Source organism: Sminthopsis crassicaudata, chromosome 1, assembly GCF_048593235.1.
Source record: "Sminthopsis crassicaudata isolate SCR6 chromosome 1, ASM4859323v1, whole genome shotgun sequence".
NCBI lineage: Eukaryota > Metazoa > Chordata > Mammalia > Dasyuromorphia > Dasyuridae > Sminthopsis > Sminthopsis crassicaudata.
The window spans coordinates 222,970,061-222,982,471 of NC_133617.1; the positions used below are offsets into that span (position 1 = coordinate 222,970,061).

The following is a 12,411-nucleotide window of genomic DNA, read 5'->3' on the forward strand; positions in this document are numbered from 1 at the left end:
TTCCCTACATTCCAACAAAGACACTGTGACATTCACTCAATGGGTTCCATTAAATGTGTAGGAGGCTGCCTGACAGATGAAGCAGCTGTTATAATAGTTCCCTAGTAACAATTTCTTTAATCTGTCCTTTATATTCAATGTCTCAATTGCTTGAGCGAAAGGTATAACTAGGAGAATTCAAGCAATTCAGTTTTAAGAATTTTTCAGAATATAGTGAGACTCAATCTATTTAGTCCAAGTAGCAAAATTTCTAAATTCAAAAATCTTACTTCTTCCTCTGTTTTCTTATAAAACACCTATGAAACACAAGGCACACTGGCACCATTCTGTCCCAAGAGGATAAATATAGAATTTAATTCAAATATCTACTTTAGTTTTCTCAGGATTGAATCATTTCTTATTTACATAATACAACAAATTTTTAAAATGTGTTATTATGTAGTGACATTTTCTTATTCTCTGAGTGAAGACTTTTTAAAAGCATTTTTTCTTTCAGTTAATAGATTTCTGTGATTTAAAGACTATGGATTTCCTAGCTCTTTCTTCCCTTTTCTGAATTTTCCTGAGCATATTCATATTTGGAAACAATTCGATTCATCATTTATTAAGTATTACCTACTCTGTGCAAGACAATAAATGATCTTTGTCCTGCTCCAATCTATTGTGAGGATTCAGGGTACAACAAGTACACACATAAATAGAATTGGAGAAAAATTGATGAGGGAAAGAACATTATCCATGAGGAGGACCATAAATAGCTTAATGGAGATATGTGTTTGATGACAAGTCTTAGAGGAAGGCAAGCATTTTGAGAGTTGGAAGTGAAATGGGAGTACAGTAAAGGCCTATGAAGGATGGTTAATGTGTAAATAGACTCCAGATGAGTGAGGGGTTTCAAGGAACAATTCAGTTACTGAATCACAGAATGATAATATGAAATAAGGTAATACAAAATATGAGAAAACAAATAGGATCTGGATTTTTAGTGTGGTAAATGCCAATCTCAGGAGTTCTCATTTTATTCTACAAGCAATAGGAAACTCTTAAAGAGTTTTAAGTAAGGGACTCACAAGTTCCCTATACATTAGGAAGATTCTTTTGGCATATGAGTGAAGGGAGATGGATTGTTGAGAGGGGACACTGGAAAAAGGGAAAACAGTTTGGAAGTTATTTTAGTGATCCAAGTGAGATGTCTTGAAGGCCAAAACTCCTGTGGTATTATGAAGAGAAAGGGATGGATGTGACATATGGAGCAACTGATTAGATAGGGGAAGGGTTGGAGAAAAAAAAATAGCCAAAAGATTAACTCTGATTGGTGATTCTTGATGATTGGAGACCCTTTATGAATAATCCCAATGCTAAATAACATAGATCTAGTTACTTGTAAATCTGCCAGTCAAAAATAAAATCTCATTACTAGCTGTCCTTTTTTTTTTCTTTTTAACCTTTCCCTATTCTTTCCATGCTGCCCGTGAACAAGCCCATGTCTCCTTTATCCTTAAAAAAAATCCTACTATTCCCACTAGATATCATTCTAAATCTCCCTTTCATGAATAAACATTTTGAGAAAGTGACTTGATGCTTCCACTTCTTATCCTCCTTCCTAAAGCATCTACAATCTGACTTCTGACCAGTCAACAGAAAGTGCTCTCTCCAAGGTTATTAGATCTAATGTCCATTTCTCAATCCTCATCCTTTCTGACCTCTCTAGAAGGAAGAAAACAAACATTTATTAAGTGCTTACTTTACACCAGGCACTTCACTCAGTTGTTCCTCACAACTCTAGGAGATAGGTGCCATTATTATCCCTCTATTATAGTTGAGGAAACTGAGGCAGACAGAAAGTATAATTTGATATAAAAGATTCTTGGAATTCTAGATTTCCTTGGTAGTCAATGATGGAGTTTATAAATGAGGTCCTCTCTAGTACTAGCAAAGCACTTTGTAAACTTTAAACTTCTATAGAAGCATGAGCTAGGAGTGGTAGCTGCCATTGTCATTGTCTTGGAGGTCCTATACTTTAAAAAAAGCTACCCAGGTTGTCCTGTGCCTCTTAGTGGAAGGTCTCTTTAACCACTGTGTTCATCTGAGAATAATCCTGAGTTGGATTAGACTTTTCAAGATTTCATTGGACTAAAGGAGAACTTGGAACATCTTCCTTAAATGTAATTCCATAGAAGTAGAGATCTCAGATATTCCTCATTCTTAACACAATCCAATTTCTATTCCTATTCCCATGAATGAGAAGGAAAATTATGGATTAATTAAGGAAACTTATAAATTTTAAGGAACTTATAAGGAAATGAGTACTTTCAAAGTCAAATGAAGGTAGACTTAACTTTCATTTGCATTTGATTACTGATGTGCTAATCTGGGAGCACCTGAACATTTCATTTTCATTCTTTCTCAGTTCTTTTAACTTGTCTCTCAAGATTTCATATCTTCTCTAAGGATTCATGCAATTCTAGAATCTTAGAACTAGAAGGTATTTCAAGCTTTTAGTCTAACATAAAACTGGATAAGCACCTTTTTTTATATCACATCAACAAGTGATTATCCAGCATTTTTACAAAGACCTCCAAGGGATAGGAAACTCACTATTTTCTGAGGAAACCCATTTTGTTATGGGGCAGCTCTGACTGTGAACACTTTTTCTATACAATTTGGAGTTCAAGGAGACATTGGGAATCATCTAATTCAACTGTCTTAGTTGACTTATCAGAAAAATGAAGCCTAAAAGAGGCAAATTACTTAATCTCATCTTCCTCCATTAGATTATGAGCTTTTTGCTTTTCTGTTGTAATTTTTGTCATTCCTGAGGTCACAGTGTAATAACACCTAATATTTAAATAGCCTTTTGAAGTTTGCAAAGTGCTTAACATATATCTTATTTGATTACAATTGTGTGAAATAGATATAATTATTCCCATTTTTCAGATGAGGAAATTGAAGCAAAATGATTTGCCTTGAGTCCCATAGCTAGTAATAGCTGAGGCAGAATGAACTCATTTCCCTGACCCTATAAAGAACATTTTATTCACTATAAGATGCCTCACTAGTACATTAAGGGCAGACCCAGGTCTCTCCATTCTCAGTATAGCATACTTTCTTTTACATAATGTGGTCTCATATGGATGGATAAAATATGTTTTTCTCTAATCAGAGCTCTGCATTAGGGTCTGGGTTATTTGAATAGCTCTTATCTAGACATCTTTTGTGTGTACTAAAGATTAGAACTGGTTCCACTGACAACAATGATGAATATGGTGTCTGTTTTCATAAAGGACTTCACCTTTCATAGAAAATAAAATGGATCTATCTGGGAAAAACTGAATATTGATGATGTTGGCAGGGATAAAAATATGGGCAGGAATGATGACATGGAAATAGAAACACCTATTCTCTTGTCTTAGGATCTTTTTTCTTTCATTTATCTTTTGTCTTGATACTTTCTGCTGTGGAAAAGGACCATGTACCATTATTGCTTAATTAGAACTACTTCATTAGAGAGCAATTAAAAAATAGAGAGAATATAAGGATTACTTCATGCAGGCAAGTGATAAACTTCTCTCGTCCCCCTTTCCGAGGCTGAGGATCATCGGGCTCATCATCCAAAGCCAAAGCATCCAAAAAGATGTTCTCAGTGGCAGAGCATCGGTCAGTCTGCTTCAATTTTGACAGCGTCTGATCTTCAAACTGCATTGGATCTGGATCAGAGTAAGACCAGTTTCCCATTGAACGATGACTCCCTTGGTTGGAATATACACGGATGTTGACTTCTTTTGAGTCCCTAAAGAAACTGTCATTTCCAAGGTAGCTCATTCCATCCTGTAGCTTAAAATGTAAAGAAGAGAAAGTTAGCACAGATTGCTTTGTAGTAGATTTTCTTTCTCACAATTGGGGGTTTTATATGGACTAGTTCCATAGAACATTAGGACACTATACTAGTCTTCCCCCTTCTTTCATATCCATTCTCCATTCCACCTCTTCCCTACTGGGTGCCAAAGTTATATTATTTATTATAAAGAACTGATGGTATCTGAATATAGATTAAAACACTTTTCACTTTTTTGTATTTTTTTTCTTTTGTTCTGCTTCTTCTTTCACAAATATAGAAGTATGTTTTACATAACTGCACATATGTAACCTATATCAAATTGCTTACCATCTTAGGAAAGAGTAAGAAAATTTGGAACTTAATATGTAAAATGTATGGGATTGCTTGTCATCGGGGGGAGGGTGTGGAGGGAGGAGGGGATAATTTGGAAAAATGAATACAAGGGATAATATTATAAAAAAATTACTCATGCATATATACTGTGGAAAAAATTCTAAATTAAAAAAAAAAGAATGTTAAAAATCACCTTTATGTGTAATTGGAAAAAAAATAAAATTCATCTGGCACAACAATTTAATTTGCATTTTTGTTACATCTTCATTTATGAGAGCACTCTATTTCTTTCTATTTTTTTTTGTTTGTTTATGTCATTAAGTTTTGAGAGCTTGTACAAATAACTCAGGTCATCTTGTTTTGATGCCCAAGAAATAAAACCAAAAGATTTTTTTAAAGGAAAATTTGGATGACTGTCAATGCTTTATTATTCAATGCTAAAGTGAGGTAATAGAGGTACTGTCAATCTCAGGATTCTGGAAGTTTTAAAAAAATAATTTATACCTAATAAAGCTTAGAATAAGTCTATTTATTCTCCCTAATTATGTTTAATTGAAATAAATGCTAAAAGGCAGGGCGACATAGTTATAGACAACTGGCTCTGGCCTCAGGAAAGATCTGTCTTAATACATACTGTGTAATCCTGGGTAAAACTCAGTGCCCCTGTATATTATTAGACTCTAAGTTGCAAAAAAGGTGCTGCATGTCCAATACAAAAAAGAAATTAAAAAATTAATTAAACTAAAATATAGATCTAATGATCCAAGGAAGGACTTGGATTAAGTGAGGACATTGCTTGAAAAAGCAACAACCTAAATATATCAGAACTAAGACTTCCAAATGAGTGCAAAAGGGTCACCTACTTATTTTAATGATATTGCCATCACTTTTGGAATTTCTTTTTGGAACTGCCTGAGGGTCAGTGAGGCACAGAAGAGGAACCTTGACCTCAATACCTAGAGTAAGTTACACCTTGGTTCTGGCCCAAAATCTGCCTACCTTCTTCACTATATTTGACTATGAATGATTTTTGGATATTTTAAAAAATCAAATGCATCTTTAAAAGATGAAGTCCCCTACCCTAACAATATCTGAAAGAATGTAATGCAGTTTTCAAGGCAGCATTCCCCAAGAATTTTGAATGGAATCCTTGCTGAACTCATTTCTTGTACCAGGTTCTGGAGAGATTTCTGGATATGGAGTCTGAGGGCCTAGTTTTGACTCAGTGATCCTGAGTAAATTATTTAATTTCTTGTTTCAGTTTCCTCAACTGTAAACTGAGGGGATTTGACTTGATGACATTGAAGATTCTTTCCATTTTAAAATCTATATTCTTATTATTCTATGATAACAATTATTTTGAAGGGGACATGATTCACTTCCTGGTATGCGTTTCCAAATAGTTTGTCTTCTGATTTTATACTCACATCTGACAAAGATGACCTGATTCCTCATTTGTCATTGCATTTCTTTTTAGTTCTCTTCCTGTCATATATTTAGAGTTTGTGACTTAACTAATGCAACATCTTCATTTTATAGATGAGAAAGCTAAAGACCAGAGGTGTGAAGTATTATTTGTCTGTTGGAACTCTGTCTTCCCAGAAATCAGCCAGAGTCAGGATAATCAAAAGTCTTTATTCTTGGTCTTTTGCTGTCGAGGTCAAGGGATTAGATCTAGCAATCTCCACACCTCCTTCCTGTCTCTCCACAGCCAGGAGAATGACTCAATTTCCTCCTCCTACTCCACCCACTCATGTCACTTCCCCTCTTTTGTCCACACCCATCCATACAGCCAGCACCGAATAGTTGGGAAGGGTCATCCTTCAAACATGTTAATAGAGAATTGTCCAATTGGTAATTAGTCTCATGTGCTCCATTATCCAAGTGCATTTGCTCAGTTCTAGCCCTTTACATTTGTCCATAGATAAAAATTTTGTTATTGAGTAATGTCAGTCATGTCTAATTTTCCATGACTCTATTTGGGTTTTTTTTGGCAAAGATAATGATGTAGTTTGCCATTTCTCCTCCAGTTCATTTTACAGATGAGGAAACTGAGACAAGTAGGGTTAAGTGACTTACCCAGGATCACACATACAGTAAATGTCTGAGGCCAGATTTATATTCAGGAAATTGAGTCTTCTGCCTCCAGGTCTGTCACTCTATTCACCACTTCACTTACCTGTCCTAAATATACATTTACAAATGGCATAGCTGGGATTCAAATCCATGTGTTTTTCATTCTAATTTCCAATCTATCACATCTTGCCACATCATGCTACCTCTTACTATTTATTAGGCCCACCTGGAATTCATTTTGACTTTGAGCATGTGGTCAAACACTGTTTCCATGGCTGCCCTCAATTGCTTATTGCCTTGGTCCATGCAGCATTGAGAGCAAGGGAAATGTATCAACATCAAACAAGTAATTGCCAAAATAGGTGGAGAACTTGCTCTTAATGAAGCTTTGTTTCATTGGAAAACTTCATAAGGTTTGCTGACATTTTACTTTTGTAATTTTTGTTGTCATTGCCTTTTTCTATTAGTATTTATGCATGAGCAAACACTAGACCTAAGGATATTTTTACTTAACTACTTTTAATGAGTCCTTTATTGGCTGACAAATTCAAAAATTCTATTGGGTTGACTGCTTTTTTTTAATAAGCAAAATATTTAAAGGACTAAATGACATTTAGACTTGACCCAAAGGCAAGGAAGAATAATGATTTTCAGTCACAAATATTGAAATGATGCCAGGGAATTCTAATATAATTAATTCCTTGGGAGCAAATCGAGATTTGCAAATTGAGATTATGTGTTTTTCACAAACTCAACTGTGTTTCCTAGTGTGGACAGCTTGTGTGTGAGGATGACCCATGTAAAGCCATACAGAATTGGACAGATTTTGCTGAGGAAGGTGGGGTTTTTGGTCCAACCCCAAATCTGAGATAGAGAAAAGCATTAAGGACTCTATCCATTAAAAAAGTATTGGCCCAGGACCAAGACTCCTGTCTCTGATATAAATTGGCCATGATGGGTCACTTTTACTCAGTGCCTCTGACACGTTTCTCTAAGGTATAATAAGTTGGAGAGCAGGTATCAATATGTGAAAGGTCTCCTGTTACAGTAAAATCACACAAATTGCTATTTAAATTTGATTTACTATTTTGTTTGTTATTAATATTGAAAACAAAGGGTATTACTACTCTTCTTCTCCCCCCACCTCCCAATCTTTCTTAATGGTATTCACTAGCTGTGTAACTCTGGGCAGTTATTTCAAACTTTGTGTACTGTGGTTTCCCCATTTGCAAAATGAGGTGATTAAATATATTGACATATAAGAGACCTTTCGGCCATAACAATCTCGAGTTGTTTCAGCTTATTTGCAAGCACATAGGCTTTAGGAGTAGGCTACTGATTTAACTTTTATTTCTATTTGCTGTCCTTTCTTTTTCTTCTTTCCCTTTACTTTCAGTGTATCAATGCAATGATGTTGCCTCTGCCCTTTTAAAAATTCAATTCTATCCAAAAAATTAGTAAAATATCTACTGTGTGCTAGTCTGGAAAAGTCACAAAATTTAGATAAGACACAGTCCTTGACCCCACTGGAGCCTAAGATCTGGCAAGTTAATAACATATAAGCACAGATAACTATTTTGCAATAAAAGATACAATATGATGTAATGGGAAAAAAGCTAGTCTTAGAGTCAGGAACACCAAGGTTAAAATTCTGTCCCCAACACATATTCTTTGACTTTGGGTAGTAACTTAACTTCTCAGTGTCCTAGGCACCTCTCTTTAGACTAAGTTGGATAGCAGGCAGAGAGAAAAGAACTCACTTCCAGTACCTTACATAAATCCAATAAGAAATCCAAATATGGCAATATGGTAGAAATGGGGTAGGAATAGGAAGGATGGGAAAGATGACATGGAATTCGATAGGCAGGCTTTGGTTGCTGATTAGATAATAAGAGGTGTGAAGAAGAGTCAAAAATACCAACAAGAAGACAAGCAATTCTTAACAAAATTTTAAAATAACAACAAAAACCTCCCCCCAAAAGGCAGAAATTTTTAGTAAGTGAATGCAGACCAAGAAGTCACATGAGTATTTTTAAACTGTCAGGGGAAAGAACTAAAGAGAGCACATAGAAGAATTAATGGTCTTGAGTGAGAGGGTAGGGAAATATTATAGGAAGAAAAAGCTAATAACATGTTTTGATAGACACGTAAAGTATAATATAAAGTAAATACTTCCCTGCATTGAGGAACATCACTCTGGATTTGCACAGGATCTACAAAAGTGGGAGTCAGTTCTGGCCAAAGTTTTGAGTCAATCTTAATCAGAGTTTTTGTAATAAAGCAGCACTGTGATTTGAACTACTATCAGATTGACCAGATCACTGAAAATTTGAAAAGCCCTGGGTTTGTGAATTTCTCCTGCTCTAGAAAAGCATACAGTGCTCCATGACTGGAATACCGGTCCATAGGATAATTGGATCAGACATTTAAAGCTGAGAGGACCTGAGAAGCCCTGTAATCCAACCACTTCACTTTCCAGGTGAAGAAATTCAGACTTGTTGAAAGTCACACAGGTGGTAAATAGCAATAAATTCCATTTAAAAAATATAGCACAGTCAGTCACTTTACAGTATGCCCCAAGTGTAATTGGGAAAATATTCAACAACCCTAAATAGGAGCCTGGCTTTATCTCCCATTGTTTTTGCCTCCAATTGTTGGTTTTGACTCAGCAATATCTTGACTGGAAGTCTATGCTAGGACCTACAGAAAAAGTGGTACCGGTACTGGACTCCATGGCTCTGTCCTGTCTGGATTTCAGTAATAGAGTTGGGGAGCACTGGGCAACTTACATTTGAACTGGAACTTTTTCTGGCTTCTCAGAATCATCTACAGTAATGCTAGCTGGTCAGAGCTATTGCTAAAGTCAAGTTAGAGTATCTCCATTAGAAGGAGATTGACTTTTAGTGATGACAATGGCACCTCATTATTTCAAAGGCACTTTAAGATTTACAAAGTGCTTTTTTAAAAACCACATCTCTCTGAGATAGGAGGTACAAATATTATTTTACCTGTTTTATAGATAAGGAAACCGAGGTTCATAGAAGCAGTATGAGTTGTCTTATGATTACTCCCCGGGGAGCAAGTTCTTGGAAAAATCAAAGCCAAGTATTGAATTTCTGATTCTAAGTGCAATTCTCTTATTTCTAGAGCAGAGGTTCACAAAGTAGGAATCTCTCAGGGATGTCTGAAACCCTTTTAGGTAGTTCATGAGGTCAAAACATTTTTAATAATACTATTAAGATGTCTGAATGTAGCAATTTTTTCTGGAGTTGTTTCAGTCATGTTCAATTCTTTGTGACCATATTTTAGAGTTTTCTTGCAAAATATTGAGTGGTTTTCCAATCCCTTCTCCAGCTCATTTCACAGAAGAGGAAACTGAGGCAAACAGGGTAAAGTAACTTGCTCAGGGTCGCACAGCTATAAGTGTCTGAAGCTAAATTTGAACTCAGGACGATGTCTTCTTGACTCTAAGTGTTCCATTCATCACTAGATAGCTGTGTCAAATGATACAAATCAGGGCTTAATTTATGTTTGATTGACCTTCTAATTTTAAGAAAGTACTGGAGAAAATGTGAATAATGCAAATTAAATTTAAAAGTGTGTCATGTATACATTTCCCTCCTAGAAAGCTAATTGTTAAACATTATCAGAACAACCCTGGATGTAATTCACATAAGCAAAAGGGCTTTGGAATCCTCAATAATTTTTAAGAGTATAAAGGATTCTACATCCTACTGGCCAATAGGACTACTTTTAGTGTGGATGAGATGGGAAAACAAGGATTTGCCTTTCAGTAGCACAAATGAACTATATGTATCATGGAAATTCTTTGGAATGGATCCAGACCTGTAATTTTACTGGTACAGGAAATTCCAGATAATGAAATTCCTTCTACCAATTCAGATTAAAATGTACCATGCAACAGTCATCAATATTGACACAGAGCACTGAAGCATTAAGACATTGGCCCACAGCCACACAGTCAGTGTGTATCAGAAGAAGGCTTCTGGTTAACCCTCAGAAACACTTTATACATTACAAAGAGACTTTCAGAGACTGGACTTCATCTTGCACAGACAGCTAATTTAAATGTATCACAGAAGGAAGAATTAAGTGTTCAAAGTCTTAGATTCATAGGATGATACGGAGCTTGAAGTTACCTTAAAGTTCATTGAGTCTAACCTAACCCCTTCATTTTATATAAGAGGAAAGCTATGAAAAATTAAGTGACTTTTCCCAGGGTCACACAGCTATTAAGAGCCTAAATTGAACCATGTCTTCCTGAGCCCAAGTTAATATCCTATTCACTATACTGCAGCTGAAAATAATAAGTCCTGTAAAGTCTGTATGAACTAGAAACCAACTAACTCTAAGGGAAGAATCCATTAAAAAAAATCTGTCCTGAAATGTGAGAAGACATGCTAGGAGATAACATTCATAACAAGGCTTTAGTTGCATCATCGTAGACATCCATCATATAAAGTGTCCTACATGGTGGAGAGATCATGTTGGAATTTTATGACCACTGATAAGCAAGAAACATATGCTTCCAATGTGGAAAATGGATTTAGAGAGACTCTTAACCATTTGTATAAAGCTATCTTATTCAAGGTTATGAGGCTTACAAAGCATTTGTGTAGCCAGGCCACACATTGTTAAACGTTCCATGAACAGTCATTGACATGCTCCTTGCTTCTCTTAGGAATGTGTGACTAAGAGTTTAATGAGTGAGCAACAAACTGGCTAATGGAACAACCTTTGCCAACTTCCTGTTATACAAGGAATGTCCCTTTGCTATCTTAATTTGCAAGGTTAGTTACCATGATTTTTAAAAATCCTACTTTGAAATGCTAAATACTTGGGGAGAAAGAACAGATTTATTTTTGTACAAAGTACAAGCTCATTAGGGACAAATATATCTCTAAGAATAGCAGAGAAAGCACTGTACTAATAGACCTGACCCCTAATTTAATTTCATATGTAAGTTAAGAACACATTTTTACTCAAGGATATAATACTATAAAAGGTGATGTTCTGAGGTCACTGCTTGAATAGATGCCAATTTGAAAAGAAGATTTCCATTTTTAAGTATTTGGTTCAACCAGTTAAATTGAACATTTGCTTCTTTCATAGACTATCTTGGAGACTATATATACATCTTTACATGTATCTTGCTGATCTTTCTATTAGGAAAGGTAAACATTTTTACATGCTTAAAAATTATGTTAGAGGTGCATGATTATGATACTATACATATCTCCCAATTCTTCCAATGTTTTAATCAGTTTTGCTGATATTTTCTCTTTTTTCTCCTTTTTTCCTTTAAAAATATTGTAATTTGGAATGGCTGTTGAGGTGTGTGGGGGGGAAGTGCAATACTGGCAGAAATTCTGGTGATGTAAAAACAAAAGATATCAATAAAATATATTTTTAAATTACATAAAAATTTCTCTATAAATATGAAGGTTGATTTGTAAAATGAGTGCTATGGTAGAGCTAATAAATCATTATGTTTGCTATCACTGATGAAGCAAAAAGGGACCTGGCATTAATCATGACAACCATGTAAGTTATTTTCAGGTACAAGAAAAAGCTATCATCACAGAGATTGGTCTTGGCTAGATGACTTTCTATTCAGTAACTAGTTGATCTTTTCAGATTATAGCTAACTTAAGATACCTGAAGTTGTACATTGATAAATATTTAATTCCAAAGTTTGAAAGATTAGAAGCATTACTTAATCAAATAGGACTGCTCTGGGAAAGTAGTCAGAGAGGTGAAGGATAAGATTTTAAGATCAGTTGAAAAAACAAACAAATCCCTGGGAACAAAGGCTTCTTTTCACTTCAACACTAATCATTGATCCACCTGGACCAAAGAGTACCCAGAGGTGTTAAGCTAAAGACTCTCTTACAGTTGGCTTCCAAGTAAAACAGGAAATAACTGGTATTCTTCTTAATGAGGAATTTGGGAATTTGGAATGGTAGTCACATCAAATACCCAGAAGGTGGGTAATAAAAATCCATGAAAGACGGAGAAAGAAGTGATGTCTAGTCCCAAACATTCCTCTCGATCTATACTGTCCTTGAATTCTACTAGGGTCCCAAACAACCTAAACCAAAAGCTGTCAGTCTTTCCCTGCATTTGATATATTTTTCAATGTA

At 35.3% G+C, this 12,411-nt stretch overlaps 1 protein-coding gene across 1 annotated transcript in view; it reads right to left on the reverse strand.

Annotated features, from left to right (window-relative positions):
• MTCL1 (microtubule crosslinking factor 1) overlaps nt 1-12,411 on the reverse strand; it is a 159,191-nt gene that overhangs the window by 19,325 nt on the left and 127,455 nt on the right. Inside the window, 1 exon segment of the mRNA XM_074275191.1 lies at nt 3,544-3,834. Coding sequence (XP_074131292.1) covers nt 3,544-3,834 — 291 coding nt within the window.